Raw genomic sequence first — 20813 nt, forward strand, 5'->3', positions numbered from 1 at the left:
GCAAGTTCAAGATAAAAAAGTATTGACATAATTATGGTGAATATCCATATCTCCTACTTCATCCCTTTTCCCACCAGAGTGTGAAAAGTGAATAAAGACAGCAACATTTTTTAAAAAGTTAACTTATATTAAAAATATTTTGTGTATAAACAATTTTAATACTACAAAGTAGTATTTCAATACAAAGCAGTTCAAATATTAACTGTTCTTTAAACTGTTAAACTTTATTATAAATTAAAATTTCTTTACAAAAAAATTGCACATAATATTTGATCACTCTTAGGTTCTGATGCACTGGCATTTGCAATAGTTTCTTTAATCTTCAAGTTAAACAGTCTCGGCAAGGAGTCCAGAACGTAGAAAAGGGCAATAGACAACCCTGTTAGAGCATTCCAGTGCAACTAGCAGACTTGTGGCATGGCAGTTACACTTCCCTTAAGATGGACTGCTTAAGTTTTAAATCCTGAAATGAAGAATCTCAAAAGGTTTAAGAGGAAGAACTAAAAGGGACTGCCTGCTTTTTACTGTAAACACAGCCCTGGAAATTAAATCCCAAACAAGAAATCTCTCAGGCATCAGAGAGTGTCAAGTGAATCAGGAATAGCACAACATAAAGGAAGGGGGAAAGGTAAAAAATAAAATAAAAACAAAAACAAAGCAAAATTAAAATAAATGTCAGTCACTTTGAGGAACTATACTTACGTACATGATGTTATGAGAATCTGGCAGGGCCTAGAAGCAGGCCAAACAGGAAGTTCATTTATCCAACTGAAGAGAGTCATGTTCATTGCTTCCGGTTTTGAGGATAGGATATTGTAGGGGACTTGGTAAGATAGTAATGCTTGTCTGCTTTACACAGACCTTAGCCAGGGATCAGCCTAATCTTGAAGGATCATTCAAATAATTTTGGCAATTATTATAAGGGCTTAGAACTGACTGTACCCAGTGTTCAATGATTCTTGCTTTCTGTTTTGTAACTGCTTAAATTTAAGAGCTCATTTAGGCTGACTCCAATCTCTTGGCACTTGGAAACTAGTTTTCTCAGGTTATCAGTTTTACCTCCTTCTGATGCTTCAAACAAGAGTTGCTGTAAAAGACAGGGAAGCACAGAAGTAAGACTTAGCCAGATTTTGAGCATTACCACATCAATGGATATGGCACATGCAGAAAAATGTAGGATAACTTCAAGATGAAATAAAAGAAAAAAAGCATTACATCTTTCCACAGTGATGCACAAAGAGGTAACTTCTGTAAGGCTCTCTGATATAAACGGTGAACCTATAAGATAGATATACACACAGTTCTATCAGGAAACATGATGAAAACGCCTTCATAATCCTAACTATTTGAACGGTAAAACACCATCATAATCCTATTTGAATGGTATTTCATAATATAAGACCATTCAGGACAAAATGATCACATTGGATTTTGGAGTTTCCAAACATTTAGAATCCTTAGAATGTTAACGTTTCTATGCTTTAATCCTTTTAAATTGAGAAGTCAATAACAGAGGCAGAATAGCTTTTAAAAAGTGACCCATGTGATAATCAATTATGGCTTACCTCTCTTTGTCCCTTTAGAACAATCTCAGCAGCAATGGCTCTAAGAAAAAAAAAAAGGAATATAGAAAAGGGAAAAGAAAAATTTATATATCTTTGAACAAAATGAGATACTACCACTGGCAGAATACTGACTGTGGGAATCTGAGTACAAAACTTCCTGAAAGTAACAGGCTAAACTTCCAAGGAGGGTAACCTATAGTGAAAAGAAAAATTCAAGAATTTTTATCAACTTTACAAGAATGAAGCAGACCAGTGTTTTGAACATAAATAAAGTTCATGAAAAATGCTCATAATTACTACTAAAAAATACCTGGCATCAAGACCTTTAAAAGATAGCATCAGACCATAACACGAGGAAAACCCCGCATTTCAAAAGAGATGGTCTTAAAATGTATATAATAGATTCATTTAACAGTATTATTATCTAAATGTTCTCCAAGGAAAATTTAAACTTTTCACTTTGCTTTTAGAAGCAAATGTTAATGAACACTGTATGTCATTCTTGGCATAAAACCTCAGCAAGTGCCAAAAACAAATTTAGAATAGAGATCTATCCAGGAAAAAAATTAAAATGTCGTTTCAGATTTACCTGTCTGGAGCAAACCTTATAAATAAAAGCAATAGCTATAAAGACATGTACATGATTGTTGCATTACATTTTCCAGGTGGCCAGGCATGTTGGGATATTATATGTAAACATCTTGGCTTGAAGTTTCAGAATCTGAACATTGCTTTCTTCCCATTCATGTTGAAGTAGCCTGTAAAGTACATTCAGGAAAATGAACAAAGCATTGCAAGTGCAGGGAACCCCAAATGTGCTCTACAAGCAGAATGTCTGATGAGGTACAATTTTAGTCACTTAAATTCCATCAAGGCTATTAGGCAAGCACTTGCAGAATGCCTCTTAGAAAAATTACCTTGGAGCAAACTAACAAGAGGTCCAGTCAAGACCCATGACATCTTCAACAAGCTACAGTAAGGCCTACGTATTTCTATACCAACATATTCTCTCCAAATTACACTCCAGGTGCCTTCTTTCCCAAGATTTTCTAAAATAATGACTTGATATATTCATGTAATTTTCCTGATATCTTTCTCTCTTTATAGAAAGAGAATATATTTAATTGTGAATGTTTCGTGAGCTACATCTTAAGTACAGTGTCTAAGTATTACATTCTCTATTCTGAAAAAAAAAAAAAAAAAAAAAAAAAAAGAAAAGGATGTCCACAAGGAAATAAGTATCCAAACACAGAAGTGGATCTTTACCAACATACCAAGTTAAACTACCTTTATTCCAAAACACCGGTCATAATAAACACTAGCTAAAATATAACCACAGTTTCTATTTCATGAGTTTTACCAAAAGCGATGTTCTGTAATATAATTTTCTGTAATTAGCTTCTGCAGATTAGCATGCTTATTAAAAATCTTCATTATACAACACTATGGCCATTTTTATCAGGCCTTAGGTTTTGGAATTTTTTCAACCTCATATCATTTTCCCACATACATGCTAAGTAGAACATAAATACTTTAAAACATAAGAGAATATTTGATAAATATTTTAGCTATCTTATGGTCCATAAAACAAACTCAGATATGTAAGACACAACTGATGCAGTGGGAATGCATTTGGCTACACAGTAGAAGTCAAAGCATTAGCATGCTGAGTATCTTTCTGAATTAAAAGAAAGCATAATTTTTGAAGGGGAAAATAGGTTTACCCTATCAGAGTAGAGAAACTACAGAGAAATGCGCAGAAATCTCCTTCAAATTGAATGTATGAGATCTGTAGATAAGTACTTCTCAACTGGTTTAAGGGCTCCAGCTCAGGCATCTGCATTATAAATGAGTATGCCAAGAAGACTCGATGCATGCATTTGAGTGACTGACCTATATGAAAACAAGTCAAGTCATAGTAACCAAAACATACGTAGTTGGCTGCTCTCTAAAACTTTAAAAACCTCTTCAGCAATATTCCTTTGCATGCAAAACATGCTTACTGCTTATAATGTATGTGTTTAGGGAACACAGATGAACTTTACTTGAATTATATGCCCCCTTATAACCTGCACAGATGATTATACTGACTTTTTACACAAACAGCTATAGACCGCTTAACAACTATTAAATTAAAGTATCATATTAGTGAGGAAATAGTGGAAGAACAGACTATTTTTTGAAGTTTTCAAGAATAATTTTATATGAATAGCCTATTCTATTGAGGAAAGAACCAAAGAACTTTATTTTTTCTTACCTCAGTGCAAGTCCAGAATTAGTCGGCATAACTGAGCAAAACCGTTCCAAGGTTTTGGAATGCTGGGTCTTTGGAACACAGCTCAAATAAAAGAAAATAACCTGTAAAGGTTGGGGGGGGGGAGGTGCAAAAAATGAATTGAGAAAATGTTAAGTCCAATTACCTATGTGTTTTAATGAGAAAACCAAAATGGTCTTTAAGACATGAATGCATAAATTATAATAATGTATGATGCTGTGAGTCATAGTTCCTACCATTAATTATATTAGTGTCTTTCCAAATATGAATTAGGAAGTATGGTCTAGTGATGAGAGCCATGGACTGAGAAACTGACAAGAAGCCAGGAGTCCGTGTTTTCATTCCTGAGTCTACCTTTACTTGCTGTATAGCTGGGCAAGTCATAGGGCTAATAATACCTGCCACATCTTGCTCATGGAATGCCCATGTGTAAATGACTTAATGTCCATAATGTGGTTTGAGATCCTGGGATAAAGAATGGCATAAAAGTACAAAGCAGAGTAATTGGTTATCCCGATTAGCAAGAAAAACACCCCACTAAAAAAATAAATACATACATGTTTTAATCCACATTGAACTTTAATAGCAGTTTTTAGCCCACACTAAACTGAAAGAGGTTTCTGGTAATAATTTTTAAAAAAAAGAACAAAAAACTTTGCTTCATGGCCTACAAGGGTAGCCTTATAAATGTACCATTAGGCAGATTCTACTCTCAAAGTCCTAAACAGCATCTGATTTCAGCTTCCTTATATACTATGTATAGCTATTTGGTTGACAAAATATGATTGGAAAGAACTTCTATACTGTATAAGCCCATTCTTAATTACTCTGAAGTTATGGAATTTTCATTCCATATGGAGCTAAATTTCCAACTACTCAAAACATTAGATACTATTATGATTACTTCTTTTGATTTTTCTTTTTTAATATATATCAAGCCTTAACCTCTCTTCAATTTTGCTTCACTGTTATACTTTCTTAAATATAACATAATCAAAATGCACATTTTCTCTTAACTGAACTATAAAGAGCTCTTTTCCTAGAGTTTGAAGAGGTTAAGTAGGAAACATGGCCAAGAATAATAGTAAATGCTGAAAGTGATCCTAGGAAAAGCCCTTTGATATTAAACAGGAGTTTTGCTGTTATTTACTTTAAGTCCCCTTCTTTTGTATAAACATCTCAATAAAAAGTTTTAAATTCTTACCCTATTATGAAATTCATAGTTGGACCAGTAATCAGCACTGCTAAAAGGAATGGGGTATCGGGCAGGGACTGTAACCAAACATCTATTCACTAAGTCAGTAAAAAATTTGAATTCTTGGACTTTGTTTCTGGATCCAGCAGCTCTATTATTGGCAAAGACAAGATAACTGCCAAAAGAAAAATAGTTGAATTAAGAAAATATTAAGTCAATAATTCTTTACAGAAAGCCAACCACCACTTTCCCCACCATATGCCTTTATTCCAAATCCCATTCTTATTAAGAGGAACTAAACTTACTCCATCCAAATCTTCTGCACTATATCAGATCTCATGGCCACCCCTAATGCTGCCTCATATGCCTCCACTGTCTCTTTAATACTTGATTGAAGAGGATGACAAAGGCTGTTTAAAAAATGAAGGAAAACATTGTAGGTCTACAGCTCAATTCTATTAGGTAAAGGAAAGACAATGTATATTTTAAACATTACAATTATTATTACAATGGAATCCTTCTTTTGATCTTTCTCCTTTAATAACATATAAACCTTAGCATCCCTTCAATTCTGGTTCAATGATTTTAGTATCAGATTAATTTTAGCAGTGTAATTCAGTAATAACATATTCAAGTCTAGTATACAACATTTCTCTCCACAGCAGATAATGTCTCACCAGTAAATCAGCCACAAATAAGGAATTTGGTGGTTAAACATATCATCATCAAAATTCCCTTTACATAAATGGGCTGGAATGTCAAGTGGTCCTGGGATATTTAAGAGATACCTGGAAAAAGAAATACCACTGGAAATCATGCTTATACATGCATGGATTACTAATACTTAAAAATTCTCAGTTTCAAACCTAATTTTCTTGAAATGTTTTTATACAGTAGTGAGACTTTGTTTTCACATGTCTATACCACTTTGGACACTTCTCTAGCAACATATTATTTGCTGTTTTATACATACATAAATAACCCTTTTCCTAAAATGAATTTATTATATCTCCAAAATTTTAGAAACTACCATACTGATTTAATTAAACCTAATAAAACAGAGAACAAATGAGACTATCAAGTATCCAAAATTTTTCTACAAAATCTGTAATTTCTTATAAAAAATTAAGTTACAATTACTACACTGTTGGACAGTGACTGCAATGGGGTATGGGAGGGGACTTGATAAATAAGGGTGAATGAAATAATCACATTGTTTTTCTTGTAAAATCTTCATAAGAGTGTGTATCAATGATACCTTAATAAAAGAAAATTAAGTTACAAACCTTGATATCTGAAAATAGTCTCTCATATACATACATACACACACAACATTATAGGTTTAATTTTAGACATGAAATAAAAAGGTATCCTGTAACATCTTGATTTATAAGGCACTTGTCAGAGAGGTCCATGATCAAGTAATATAAGGAAATACTGCAAATTATAGCTCCCTCTTGAAATACCACAATACATATTAGGGTATTAAAGGATCTAAGAAGTTGATGGTAAAGAAATATATTTGACTTTGACCAATTCAGTTTTCCCCCCAAAATATCTGAACCCATGTGTATAACACTCACCAGCATCTTCAAGAATGATGTTTTTAAAAGAAATACACTGATCTAACAATGACAATTATTATAAAAATTATTTTAAGGGATTAAATTTTCATGGATTAAAGAGGCTGTATGGGGTCTAGGGGGTAGGGAGGAACCATAAGAAAGGGAAGAAATGGGACATTTTTAAGTCAGGTTATCATCCTGACTTGGCCATAACTATCTCTACTACCATGAGTTAATCATTTAACGTGTAAGGAAATTAGCTTCCTCAACTGAAAACTGAGGTAAGAAGAGATGACTTCAAATCTAATCTATGTTAAGACTCTATCCCTAGGTTAACTTCAGTAAAGTGAATGAAATCCCCAAGTTTACTTTTATGACTATCTACTAATCTTCAAGCAGATTTGAAACACATGAAGTTATTACCTCATATAGCTGTTTTTGTCTATTTTTTTACTAAATGTTACATAGAAAGTGAAATGATAGAATCCAACTCTAGGTAAATATTACAGTGTCAAGTATTTTGCTTTATAATTTCTACTCATGTAACAAAAAAAAAAGTATGTTGAACCTATTAAGGGCACTGACAATAAACCTTGACTATAACTATAAATTTTTTTAAATTCATCAATAATTATGACAATACCAAAACTAAACTCACCTATTATCTCCTAACAATTAACTCAAAAATTTTCCTAAATTAACAAAAATGCCACTGTGTAAATAAGGACTTCAGTATTGTCTAAATAAACTAAGCATAGGGTAACTTTTTCTTGTAACTCTTGAATTAGACTATTCCTATGAAAAATCTTACCAAGCAAGATGACTTAGTAAACAATAAAGCAACCTATTTTCAAATTTTTATTGACACTGTTAACTTATTCTGCTTCCATAAGCTGACATCAGGATGATCTGAAGATCTTTGATTAGCTACCACAGCAGCAATGACAGCACCCTCTTTTAAGCTAAACTAATTACCTATATGCCCAAGGGAAGACCAGAACCAGCAAATCTGTAAAAATTTTGGTTCAACCTTGGATTTGTCCTATGCCTGAGGTCTGAGACATTAAAACAATCTAATTTAAACAGACAGAAAGTCAATGTGGGGAAGCTAAACTTATCTCTAAATTCCTTACTTAATTCTCTATTAATGTGCATTTTAAGTTGTTCTTTTGTAATCAATTATAAACTATTAATCGAGATGTAGAAGAGCAGAACAAATTTCATGGAAGAATACTAAAATCACTATGTCAATAAACTGGCTACAGAGGATGGATGTAAAGACTCAAGTCTGGGAAAGAACAGCAACCCCTATCATCTTTGCCAATCTCAAAACTGCATTTTTACAAATATCCTAGGGCATATGGACCACCAACTTAACAAAATCTGGGTCATTTTTTAAAATGTGTTTTTATATAACACTGCTATATTGAGGAGGGGATGGAGGAAGCACCTAAGAAAAATATTTACAAGCATTAAACCTGCACATATAAAACCAAGCTTTTATCTTCACTTATCCGTATTTCCACAAGGAATTTTTTAGGAGATACTCAGCTTAGTCTTTCCTTTTCTCAGTTCTTCCTAATGTGAAAAAACAAGAGTATGCCATGATAAAACATTTTCCTTTTAATGCTGTTTTACTTAGGATCAGCAAACTCTTGACTACTTCTGTAAATAAGGTTTTACTGGAACCCAGTCACACTCATTCCTTTATATATTTTCTGTGGCTGTTTTCTTGCTACAACACCATAGGTGACTAGTCATAATAGACCATATGGCTTGCAAGCTAAAATATTTACTTATCTGGCCCTTAAGAAAAAAAGTCTGTTAACTCCTACAGAGAAATGAGGAAGAAGGAATGAGAACTCTAAAAGCCTCCCCAAAAATAATTCTTTATGGATCTTCTGTGGCCTCGTTAGAACAAGAACTCACAGCAAAGCAGAAAGACAGTAAATATAGAGCTCTATGTAAGTTACTGACAAAGTGATGGCTGAAAAAGTCCTTTAAAGATTCTTACTCAACATTTCAGAGGCTACAGCAGTTCTTCTTAGAATTAAGAAAAATGAAAGGCGTATTATTTACATGCACTTTAGATCACCAATCCAATAAATTAAAACTCATTTTTTTCAAAATCACTGAGATTGTCAGGATAATTCGTTCCTATAGTACTAAGTGCTAAAATTAACAATAGCAATAAATTAAAAGCAGAGTCACCATGGTGTTATTATAAGCCTTCTTTTGTTACTATCTTTAATCCAAAGAATGTAAAAATTTTACATCTTGTCACTATTTTTACTAAGTTCTACTGCCCTTGTAACAGCTCTGTAGGAGGGCATTCAAGTATTTTTTAATCATTCTAAAATGTAGTAAATCCTACAAAAAAATCTGTTATCTTTCCATTGAACTATATTATCTCTCATTCATCTACAAATCAAGAGATCTACAAACTTACCGAAAGAGATCCAAGTTACTATACTTCTCAAACCCAGGTTTAAAGAAGGATGCGATAAATTTCCGTAAAAATGGAAGAAGATTATCTCCTTGATTCTATTTTAAAAAGAGGAAGGGAAAATATACATTAGGCTTACATGATTAAATGATATATTTCAAGGGAGGAAAAAGCACTATAAAAAGAATCACTAAGTTTTCTGAGTAGGTAAGGTAGAGATAAGTTCTATATTCTCATCTTCAAATGAAATTCAACTAACCATTAAGCAGCTTAACACCCAAAATACCACTCTTAGTATAGCATATAAAGCAGCTATAAATAAAATTACAAGGCAATGTAATAAATGCAACGGTAGAATTATGCACCTGGTACTTATGGCAGAGAGAGAAAGAATATCAACTCAGTTTACACAGGGCATAAGGACCATGAAAAGCTTCCTGGAGAGACTGATCCCAAAACATCTTAAAGGATGAATAAGAAAATGTGAAACATAAATACATTGTATTTAAGAATTGTGTATCTTTTTTTTTTTTACCTGCAAGATGAAGAATTTGCACATATGGTAAAAAACCTCTGCATTCTGAGGATTTTTTTCGAATGCAGTAAACCACACTGTCCTGGCTTTGTCATGTTGATTTGTTTGTAAATATAAAGTAACAAGTGCTTCCAACAATTGGCAGTTCATGGGACATGATTCCAGTAAACATTTGCAAAGCTCCACTGCAGGCTCATACCTTAACAAGAAAAAAATCACATGTCTAAACACATAAAAAAATCAACTCTTAATATAATGTTAATTGCTTGTCAATTAAGTTTTACCTCTCTAGAAGCTGGTGCAAAGCAATCATGTTTGTGTAAAGCGGGACACAGACTTCTACTCTTTCCTCAACAGTAAGGCTCTCATCTGTACAAGCTTTCACTGCATCTATCCAAAAACATAACAACAACATGAATCAAACATAAAATGAATAATCTGACTCTGTTACTTAAATTCTAAAGGGAAATGGTGGTCTGTCCCTTTGCTTGGGCATCATCTTATTCATCTTTCCTCAACTCCTGGCTTTTACCTAAAGGAGATATTTCAGGTATTCCCAAACTCCTAAAGGTCAATGTCTTAGCCTCACTTCCCTGGTAAGATAAACCATTCCATATGAGCTCTTACATCTATCAATGTTTTCGCTTGAACAAGTGCCTCTGCATTTATCCTGAATTCCCTAAAACTGATCTCAATTAAGAAAAAAATCAAAGAATGAATTATCTTTTTCTTTGCTCTGCTGTTCTATAGCCATTTAAATGTCTCCCCCTAAACTAGATCCTTTCCTGACTCCTTCAATACATACTTTTCCCCCTGTAAATAGTCCATTATCTTGCTGCTTCTTAGAGAATAGTACACTGTTTTACTACACACAACTGTTACCACTTCCACCTTGTCCAATGGCAGTGTGACTTCACAGTTCTGTGGAGTTTAAAAGTGAATATAATTCTGAAACTACACTTTCGAAGTTCACTTAGAAGGATCACATCTAAACAAACCTAAAAGTTCATCTCTACATTCATTTTATTTGATTAGTATTTGATAATGTTCTTTCTCTTCTTCGTAATTTCTTCTTACCTCTGCTTCCAAGAGATTATTTGTATTTCCTCTTGATCTCATTCACTAACTCTGTTCTCCTTCTTTCCCTTTATTGCATTTCTCTTAAATCTCCACTCTCTCAGAAAATATCTCATAGCTTCAACTACTGAATAATTTACTGTGAGAACACACTAATAACTGTATGTAAAGCACTTCATAGTACAGTAATTTCTCGGTCAATAACTGCCAAATCCATTTCTCTATCCATAATCATCTACTTAAGATCCACTTCCTTATTTCCTTCTGCCAACAAGCATTTCCTCTTGGATGACCAACCACTATTCACAAATAACACTCTTCCTACCAAAACCTGTCTTCCCAGTTTATCAGTTTTCTATTAATAACACTTTCCTTTTCCCAGGCTCCAAACCCTGAGATCATCTTTGACTATTTTTTCTCTTCTTCCCTAACATGTAATCTGTCCCCCACATCTCTACATGATAATTTCAAATGTTTCCAACAAAAACGCTTTCTTTCCCAGGTGACATTTTTGTGCCTCAGTTATGGCCAGCAGCTTCCTGTTGGTTTTCATACCTTTAGTATCATTTCTCCTCAGCACATTTTTTCTCGTTTAAACTTCTAACTGTCATCAAGTCTACCAACACTTAGGAAAGTTCTTGAAAATCTGGTGTCATTCCATTTAACAAGCTTAATTCCTATTATTTTCCAGCACAAAACTCTCCTTTTATAAGTACTTTTCCTTCAAATCCACTGTACCAATTCCTACTCATTACTTTTTTTTACTTAATTCCCCTAACAGGAATACCCTTCTTTCTTTTCCTTCCTTTCTTCACTACTTTATTCAACAAACATGTACTAAGCACTCAGTACGCAGCCAGACATTATACAGGCCCTTGGGAAATACAGAGATAAATAAGATAAGGGTCCCATCTTTGAGAAGGCCCACTCTGTCACATCACAGTTGAGCTTCCAAGTTCTAATTCTATAAAGATTTCCTTGATCATGCAAACCTACAATAATCTCTTCCCTTTGGGTTGATAGCCTAAACCACGTAATTCTATAAATAACAGACCCTAGTCTCTTCTGTAAACACAGAATTTAGACTACATACTAATACTCAGTTTATATGGCCTCATGTTTAACAATTATACTAAGTGTACATATTTTATCTTCTGACTAGGCTATGTACTTCTTCCAGAAAGTAATAATCTATACCTTGTATGTGTTCCACAGCAGATACATCTTATAGTACATATAGCAGCAATCACACCACTGATGGAGAAAACATTAATTAAAAAATAAAATCTTTTAGTCTCTACTTTGATGGACTGCTTAAAAAAAAAATTTACCTGGTACCATTACTCAATCAACCCATTTAACCTATATAATCCATATTACTTATTTAGCTGATTTCCTTTGCTATAATCAGAAAAACTAATTATGTAACATAGAACAGGTCCTGGCTTTCACAGATGCCGAGGTCCACCTTTTCAAATTCAATCCTTAATCTTCTAATCATTTATGTAGTGAAGTATGAAACTACAACTTTCAATATATAAATTTATTCCACTTACCTAATGAGGAATCATAAAAAGGGATCAGCTGATATTCTAAATAATTTGTGAACACTTATACTTACCTTCAAAAACTGCTAACAACATGTCAGGATTAGTCTTTAAATCTTGAAATGCTTGCCATGGCATTACAAATGGTTCTGTGTTAACAATTCTTGAGGGATTGGCATTAGATGGATCATAGAATTTTGAGGGGAGAACGTTGAATTCAGTAAGATGTATGTAGGCCAGCCATGCTAAACATCGGTCACTTGCTTTAAGGTATTCAGCTACTGTTCCATCATTAGCTGACTTCAATGTAGTCTAAAAAAAATGAAAAAATTATCTGTGTTTTTAATAATAATGACTCTTATTCATACTAAGATTTCAAATGTAAAAGCAAAGAGAAATAAATGTGTTATACTTCTTTGGAGTGGTTCTTAATTACCTAAATAAAAATTGTGATAGTCAACAATTTTTTTAATGGAAAACCTCTTAAGAGATGGCAGTGCCAGATTAGCATAATTTTTATTATGCTAAGGTTTAAAACTGAATGAAAAAGATTAAATTTATTTGTACATAATAAATGTCTTGATGTTAAAAATCTAGTACAATAAGGAGAAAACAATTAAAAAAAAAACACCACACCTATATAGAAGATTTTCACTGTGGACTCTTATTTTTTGCCCCTTATAGTTTAAATATTAAAGTTTATTCTGGTGGGTACTTAACATATATTACTTTCATTTAAACCTCATAAACACTCTCAAGAAAGCATTATCCCCACTAATCAAATGAGGAAACAGTTACAAATGTACCCAACTTAACACAACTTACTAGTGAGCAGCAAAACAAGGATTCAAATCTAAAGCCTATGTTATCATTAAACAATGCTACCTTATCATGTTTTAGACCTTTCAAATTTTCTCTACAAGATGTAATTAAATGTTACAATGTTTACCTGTAAAATTGCAAGTGCACTTTGGCATCTTCCAGTAAATATGTGCAGCTGAACTCTAAACAAAAGAGCCTCTAAAAGCTGAAAGGATAGAATATCTGATGTTTCCTGCTTGGCTGCTCCCATCAGAAACTCCACCATTCTTTCACATACGTAATCCTTTTCTTCAAAGGTGCTTTCTAAGTGCAGAAACTACCCAAAGGGTGTCATACAATTAATGCTGCTTCATAAGAATAAACTCCAAAACCACAGATTTTTCACATTAAGAAACTGTCTCAGATTAATTTCTGCAATTATAATATATATATATACTTGTTAATTATAATATGTACAAATCCATCTTCCAGTTCTATAACTTAGATTTCCACTTCTACAAGTTGGAAAGTGGCATTAGATAAAAACTAAAACAATACAGATATACTCAGAATTACTACTGAAGCATTTTCATCTCTCCTTTCCTTGGATCAACAGGTAAATGATAGCAAGACCATGATGTAGGTCCAAAAGTTCCCATTTATGATCAGATACAATTTTCATTGCTTACCTGTGTGACTATAAAAATCCTGAGAATAACATTCATATTAGAAATATGTGCCAAAATAATTTAAAAGACTTAATCAAGCAATTAAGAGGCCCTTTTAAAGACCAAACAACTTAAAGGAAAAACATTACACCCTATAAAATCATGTGGTAATCAAGAGCATTAACTTTAGTACAAGGCCCCAGGTCCAAAATCAAGCGTTTTTCACTGTCCAATCTATTCAGTACCTGAGTTAGGAGAGTGGAAGTTATGGTGGCAAGTTCGTTAAGAAATACAACGTGATCCAAATCTACTTGTTCTGAATTTCAGTTAGCAAGTAAATGACAGATCTTACAGTAACAGATTTAGCTGGAAATTTATCTGAATCTGGGTTCAGCTGATAAAAGTTCAGATATAAATGAGTTTTGTTTTACAAGTAGATTTATTATAATTTTAAGTTTAAGCCTGAGTAGGAAACATCCCATTCTCTCAGACGATGAGGAAGAAATCCATTTTTTCACCAAATCTTGTATCTTGGTAACGTTCACTCTTAGTATGAATTACAGATTAATATTTTTTCCATACGTAATGAGGACAGATAATAAAAAGGCCAAAATCTTCCCTGGCATTCATGAAAATATTATGTAAGCATAAGAAATTTAAAAAATTTTTTTTTCAGATGCTTTGCAAAAGATTGACTTAATTTTGCCCAAGCTAAACCGCCTAAGAATAGGTAAGTGTAAAATGTTTTTAATGTTTATATTTTTTCCTAACCAGTAAAATTAACCACAAAAAATCACTTCACTAAATACTTTCCTCTTTAGTCTAAATTAATCCTGACTCAGAGAAATGGTTTTGAAGTTAACGGACACTGCAAGTAAGGTTATTGTATCTATAGGCAAATAGAGTATGTTCTATTAAGTTACACATCAATATTTAGGATGACCCAAAAGATTATCAAAATACACACACACACACACACACACACACACACGACTATTTTATCTTTTCTACTCACAGTCCAAAAACTTCGATAATCAGGAGCATATTCAACAGCTGTTTCACACATTTCCTGCACCTCCTCCTTGGTTCCTCTTTTTGAGAACAGTCTGAGGTAATGGCACCAAACTTCTGGATTGTCTTTGTTGTTTTCCAAAGCTCGAGCCAGAACATTTAAAGCAGAATCCAAGGACTCTGAACACAGTCTTGATGTTTAAAAGAAAATGAGCTTTTTTTTTTAATGCTTGAAAATACTTCTTAAAAGGACTAATTTAATGAATCAATTTTTAAGTCTTTTTCTATTAGAACCTACCAAGCAGCTAGAATTACCCATGACAAAGGGAAGTAGATTAGAATTCTGAACCACATTTGTCCAAAAATGATCTGACTTCCCATAGACCCAACAATTCCTTAAAAGGATGTTTAGTAAGCATTTATCAGATAAAAACAGTGTTATAAAACCACTAGATTATTGACTTCAAGTATGCTTTATGTCCATATTCAGCAATACCTTTTATTATTTACTCTGGGTCCAGGAATAGGAAAAGTTAAGCAATTCTCCCTCAAGGCCAGCTACTGCCAGCACAAAATATCAAAGCTTTCAATATAATAGTTCTTTTCAACGACCAAGGGCTTGCTATCTCTTGGAGAAGATAATTGTCTCTCATGATCCTATTCATAAAATAATGTACAGTTCTTTTGGCCTTCATTCAGTAAATGAGTCAGAAAAGAAAACACTCTTACTTAGCCCATTAACATGGAATTGACACACAAGGCAAGTAAATGAGTACCATATTCACAGAATGTATTAGCATTTTTTAGTGCTGCCTTATGAAGAAAGCTTTTGTATCATGTTTTAGATAGACATTCGGAATTGCTTGTGGAAAAAATGTGAATTGTTGTCTTTTTTATAATAAATAATAGGTTTTAACAGAAATACAATAAAATTGTAAGAGATTATTCCTGGTAACAAAATATTATTCCTGGAAATCTTATCAAAAAGTAGGAGTTAGAAATGCAATTATGCAACAGGAGCTGTCTTGAGATAAGTAACTATTTACCTTATTTGAATACATATAACACGACACACAGAAAGACATTTCACCAGAATTCAGAGGTTCTTAGAGAAGCTTTACATGTCCAAATGAAGATTAACATAAAATTTAACCTGTTCCACTGTGATTTCATCATAATTCTATTAAGAAACTATGACTACTTAACTTTAAAAAAAAACAGTAATTAATTCTTGCACCACTCAGAATTTACTGTTTTAACTGATCCTCCTTTGAAATAAGAGCCTACTGAAGTTAACGCTGTTAGCTAATTTATTATCATACACTGAGCCGTGCATACACTCAAGATCTAATCTCAAACTTTTCTAATAGCTTTTAAACAGTACCTTGCTTCTAACCTTGTTAAAAAACAAAACAAAGACCCATCTAGACTAGGAAGAAAACATGATTACCAGAGAAGAAATAAACCTCCAACAAAAGAATATAAATGTGCAACAGTTTACAAAGATTAGAAAACTGGACCTACCCCTCATTTTGATTCAAGTACTTGTATGCAAGTTTGAGCCAAAGTTGTACATGAGAAGGATTTTCAAGCACACTTGCTTCTAAATTAGCAATGTCATCAGTCTCATTTGTAAAGTATCTGATGTCATCTGGAGTGACAACTGTATCCAAAGCTGGAACATTTATTCGATTCTCTGGCTGGAAAGCTATAAGGAAAAGCATCATTAGCTTCACACTTACTCTTATTTCACAGACCCAGGAAAAAATAATTGGTCTTATCTTTAATTAAAAAATCTAAAGACTCTTATGTGCAGTAGCTCATAGCTTTAAGGCAGAACAATCATATAATTTATTGTCCAAACAAGGACACATCAAAGACTGAAAGAGCTGTTATTAGAAATATGCCAGGAAAACAGATATAAACTAGTATTCTACCAGGCAAATCAAAATATGGTCTCCCAATATATTCATAAATGACAGATCCGATAAAGGGTTGACATCTAAAATACATAAAGAGCTCACGCACCTCAACAAACAAAAAGCAAATAATCCAATTAAAAAATGGGCAGAGGAGCTGAACAGACAGTTCTCCAAAGAAGAAATTCAGATGGCCAACAGACACATGAAAAGATGCTCCACATCGCTAGTCATCAGAGAAATACAAATTAAAACCACAATGAGATACCTCACTCAAGTAAGGATCGGCAGCATCCAAAAGACAAACAATAACAAATGTTGGCAAGATTGTGGAGAAAGGGGAACCCTCCTACACTGCTGGTGGGAATGTAAAGTGGTTCAACCATTGTGGAAAGCAGTATGGAGGTTCCTCAAAAAGCTCAAAATAGAAATACCATTTGACCCAGGAATTCCACTTCTAGGAATTTACCCTAAGAATACAGCAGCCCTGTTTGAAAAAGACAGATGCACCCCTATGTTTATCGCTGCACTATTTACAATAGCCAAGAAATGGAAGCAACCTAAGTGTCCATCAGTAGATGAATGGACAAAGAAGATGTGGTACATACACACAATGGAATATTATTCAGCCATCAGAATAAAACAAATCCTACCATTTGCAACAACATGGATGGAGCTAGAGGGTATTATGATCAGTGCAATAAGCCAGGCAGAGAAAGACAAGTACCAAATGATTTCACCCATCTCTGGAGTATAAGAACAAAGCAAAAATTGAAGGAACAAAACAGCAGCAGAATCACAGAAACCAAGAATGGACTAACAGTTACCAAAGGGAAAGGGACTGGGGAGGATGGGTGGGAAGGGAGGGATAAGGCGGGGGTGGGGGAGAAAGGGGGCATTATGATTAGCATGTATAATGTGGGGGGAGGCACAGGGAGGGCTGTGCAACACAAACACAAGTAGTGATTCTGCAGCATCTTATTACGCTGATGGACAGTGACTGTAATGGGGTTTGTGGGGGGGACCTGGTGAAGGGAAGAGCCTAGTAAACATAATGTTACCCATGTAACTGTAGATTAATGATACCAAAATAATAATAATACCTTAATAAAAAAATTAAAGAAAAAAAAATATGGTCTCCCTGTATCATCTGAGATATTTCATTCATTAAATTCTAAAAGAAAGTTATAATTTATGAAAGGATATATTCAACTACATCTAAATTAGAGGAAAAGTGTTACATTCATGTAAATAAGCACATGAGAACATGTATTTATTAGATATTTGCTAATCCACAAATAGTAAATAAATTATACAAATGTGAGAATATAATGCAAGAAATACTTGACAGCAAGGCACTCATTCCGACATTACTTTGTTCTTACTGCATGTCAGAAAACGTTAAGACTCAAAGACAAAATAAAATAGAACATCTGTCCTCAAGGACACAGGTCAGTCAGTGGATCTCCAACGGGAGCAGTACAGCTCCCCTCTCCCGATTCATGTATGTTTAGTAATACTTGAAACTGTCACATTTGTAAGGTTGCATTTACTGGGCAGGGGCCATGACTACAAAACATCCTGCAACATACAGGGCAGTCCTGCATTATGAAGAACTAATTACCTTAAATGCCAAAAGGGATCACTGTTTAAAAAAACTAGGCTAGTAGATACACCAAAGCTTACTAAGGTGTTAGACAAAGATGGAATGCCACAATTTAATGATTCTGGATTTTAAATTACTTCTTACCATACTTAATTGGTCCTGTAGACTGTTCCTCATCACTACTGAAGCTATTCTCTGAAACAGGTTTTCTCCAAAACTTTGGCTTCCACTTTCTTTTATCTTTATAGGTTGTAAATGGAGGTGCTAAAGTAGACAAAAGATTGTTAGTTGATATTAACTAGTATTTTATAGTTTTGAAGGCTGCCCAAACAATATTCAAAGAGAGCTAAATTTATTCTGTTAGAAATGACATGTATTTTTATATTGAGAACAAAATGCCAGGAAGTTTGCTGTCATAAAGAAACTAAACTACAAGGTCCTGATGTGTGTGTGAGAAAGAGAGAGAGAGAGAAACAGACAAATATACTCACTATGGCCTTTACTTTCATTGATATTGCTAACAAGGAGAACAGCCATCTGGTCCATTGACATACGATCTTTGTTTACTCCAAAAAGTTTCTCAACATATTTTTCTGGAATTAGAGCAATGCTATTTTCATAAGTATACAAAAACATGTATTACACAGATGAAGCTAATTAAAGAGTACAAAGTGAAGAACAGTTTAAGAATTAAAAGGATGTATATGGTACTACTCAGAAACACCTATGGCCTTCTAGAGGGCAAGACCTATACTGTCTTAACGACTATGGCAATTCTTATCCCGTCATGTACTCAATTTGAAAAAATAAAAGTATTTCCAGGAATGAACTAAAAACTAAGTGAAAATTAAAGATCCAAATTGGGAATGATTAAATAGATTCAGCGACTTCACAGTCATTCCAGGTTGTGATAACACTAAATTTATTCAACACCAATTTCCTTATTTCCAGACTCGTAGTTTAAGGTTTAACATTTGGCACTAAATCTGGGGAAAAGATTAACAAGTATTTATACACAATGTCTGACAGTAATCTATACTTTCTTTCTTCAACGTCAAAGTATATAAAGTCTCTTTTATTTCATTGTAGAAACTGAAACTAATCATCTTCTAACCCTCTTTTATTTCTGAAAATAATAATTAAAAAAATAGAGGTCTATTTAAAAATCATTAGTAAAATCTCTATAGAAGTACGCTAATATAGTCTTCTAAATAAACCAGACTATTTATATGAGCTCTGTCCACAGAACTTTCTGCAATGATGGAAATGTCTTATATCTGCACTATCCTACTGGTAGGAACTTAACCACTACTGAGCTACTGAGAACTTGAAATGTGGCTAGTGTGAATGAGGAAGTTTTAATTTTAATAAATATACATTTGAATAGCAACATATGGCTGTTGACTGATCAGAGCAGATGTAGACAAAGTGTCATAGATGAGTATTGAGTTATTTAAGCTATTTAAAGACGTCAACAATAACTGAATACAAAATTTTTAAACTGCCTAAATTAAATTTTCACTTAGGAAATAAGAGGTTTCAAAACCTGCTGCAGCAGCAATCTCTTCATGAGTGCTTGTCTCTGAACAACCAATCAAAGATAAATTATATGACAGAATGTCCTGGAATAGCTGTTTTCGGCTAAGCGTGTAGTCCTGTGTATGCTGCCTACAATAAAATGACAACAGAAAAAAGATAATCACAAACATAGCAAAGCTGAATAATCAAGACTGTCTTTTAAATTATAAAATAAATATTCACAAATAAAAAACTACTCACCACTGACAATCATCATCATTACATGTTCCTGTTAAATCAAAACGGCAGAAACACTGATCTGGTTCAATCATATTACTGTATGATACTGAGCTTAGGGGAAGTTTTTCCTTGGTTCGATAGTATGGACTAAATCTAAAAAGAAAAGAGAAATGGATAGGCCCATTATGCTCCATAAACATTTCCCAGAAAATTAAGGAAGTTTTCGTTTTTCTTTCCTAATTAAAATTTCTATACTTTAAAGCTTACTATTTATCAAATTACTTAGAACCAATATTAACTCTAGAAAACAACCATAATATCAAGTGACAGGAATAAGCTACTCCTATATGCAAACATTAAAGATCTGAAACAGGAAAAAAAAAAACCTGTATTTTAAAATGGCAATTTTCTCATCACATGATAAAATGCCACATAATACTGGTATTTCTTGTGCATATTACCAGCCAACAAACTACTAATTGGTTGGTGCTTTACAATTTAATGATTAAATCATACCCACTTAACAGTCTCATCTCACAAACTCTAGAAATAGTCTTTTTAAAAAAAGACAAACTCCCAAAACGTTAATCTAAAAATGTCTAAATCAATTTTACGAAAGTTGGTCAATGCAATAGTAAAATTAAAACACAAAACTTAAAAATTCTTGTAAGATTCCAGTTACTTTTCCTAAAGTCCATAACAGACAATAATCTAGAATTCTCCAAAATTCTAGCAGTAGCCAGAAATTAAAATTTGGTAAGAATTAATAAACCCAAGTGTGAGTTAAACCTTACTTTCTGGTATGATTCAAATTGGACAATAACACAATTTTTATTTTCCCTCAC

General features: G+C 33.3%; 1 protein-coding gene across 1 annotated transcript in view; it reads right to left on the minus strand.

The window, feature by feature from the left end:
• Positions 1-203: 203 nt before the first annotated feature.
• Positions 204-20813, minus strand: part of ZFC3H1 (zinc finger C3H1-type containing) — a 46289-nt gene continuing 25679 nt past the window's right edge. The window contains exons 17-35 of the mRNA XM_036917625.2: positions 19990-20121; positions 19757-19878; positions 18702-18803; positions 18355-18474; positions 16210-16393; positions 14690-14876; positions 13155-13343; positions 12280-12517; positions 9866-9971; positions 9582-9780; positions 9050-9144; positions 5713-5823; positions 5341-5445; positions 5045-5210; positions 3823-3923; positions 2222-2323; positions 1566-1605; positions 1216-1278; positions 204-1087 (exon numbers count right to left, since the gene is read on the minus strand). Of these exons, the coding sequence (XP_036773520.2) occupies positions 950-1087; positions 1216-1278; positions 1566-1605; positions 2222-2323; positions 3823-3923; positions 5045-5210; positions 5341-5445; positions 5713-5823; positions 9050-9144; positions 9582-9780; positions 9866-9971; positions 12280-12517; positions 13155-13343; positions 14690-14876; positions 16210-16393; positions 18355-18474; positions 18702-18803; positions 19757-19878; positions 19990-20121 (2500 nt within the window). The 3' untranslated portion in view covers positions 204-949. The remainder of the gene's footprint in view (positions 1088-1215; positions 1279-1565; positions 1606-2221; positions 2324-3822; positions 3924-5044; positions 5211-5340; positions 5446-5712; positions 5824-9049; positions 9145-9581; positions 9781-9865; positions 9972-12279; positions 12518-13154; positions 13344-14689; positions 14877-16209; positions 16394-18354; positions 18475-18701; positions 18804-19756; positions 19879-19989; positions 20122-20813) is intronic.

The sequence above is a fragment of the Manis pentadactyla genome, chromosome 10 (genome assembly GCF_030020395.1).
Source record: "Manis pentadactyla isolate mManPen7 chromosome 10, mManPen7.hap1, whole genome shotgun sequence".
NCBI lineage: Eukaryota > Metazoa > Chordata > Mammalia > Pholidota > Manidae > Manis > Manis pentadactyla.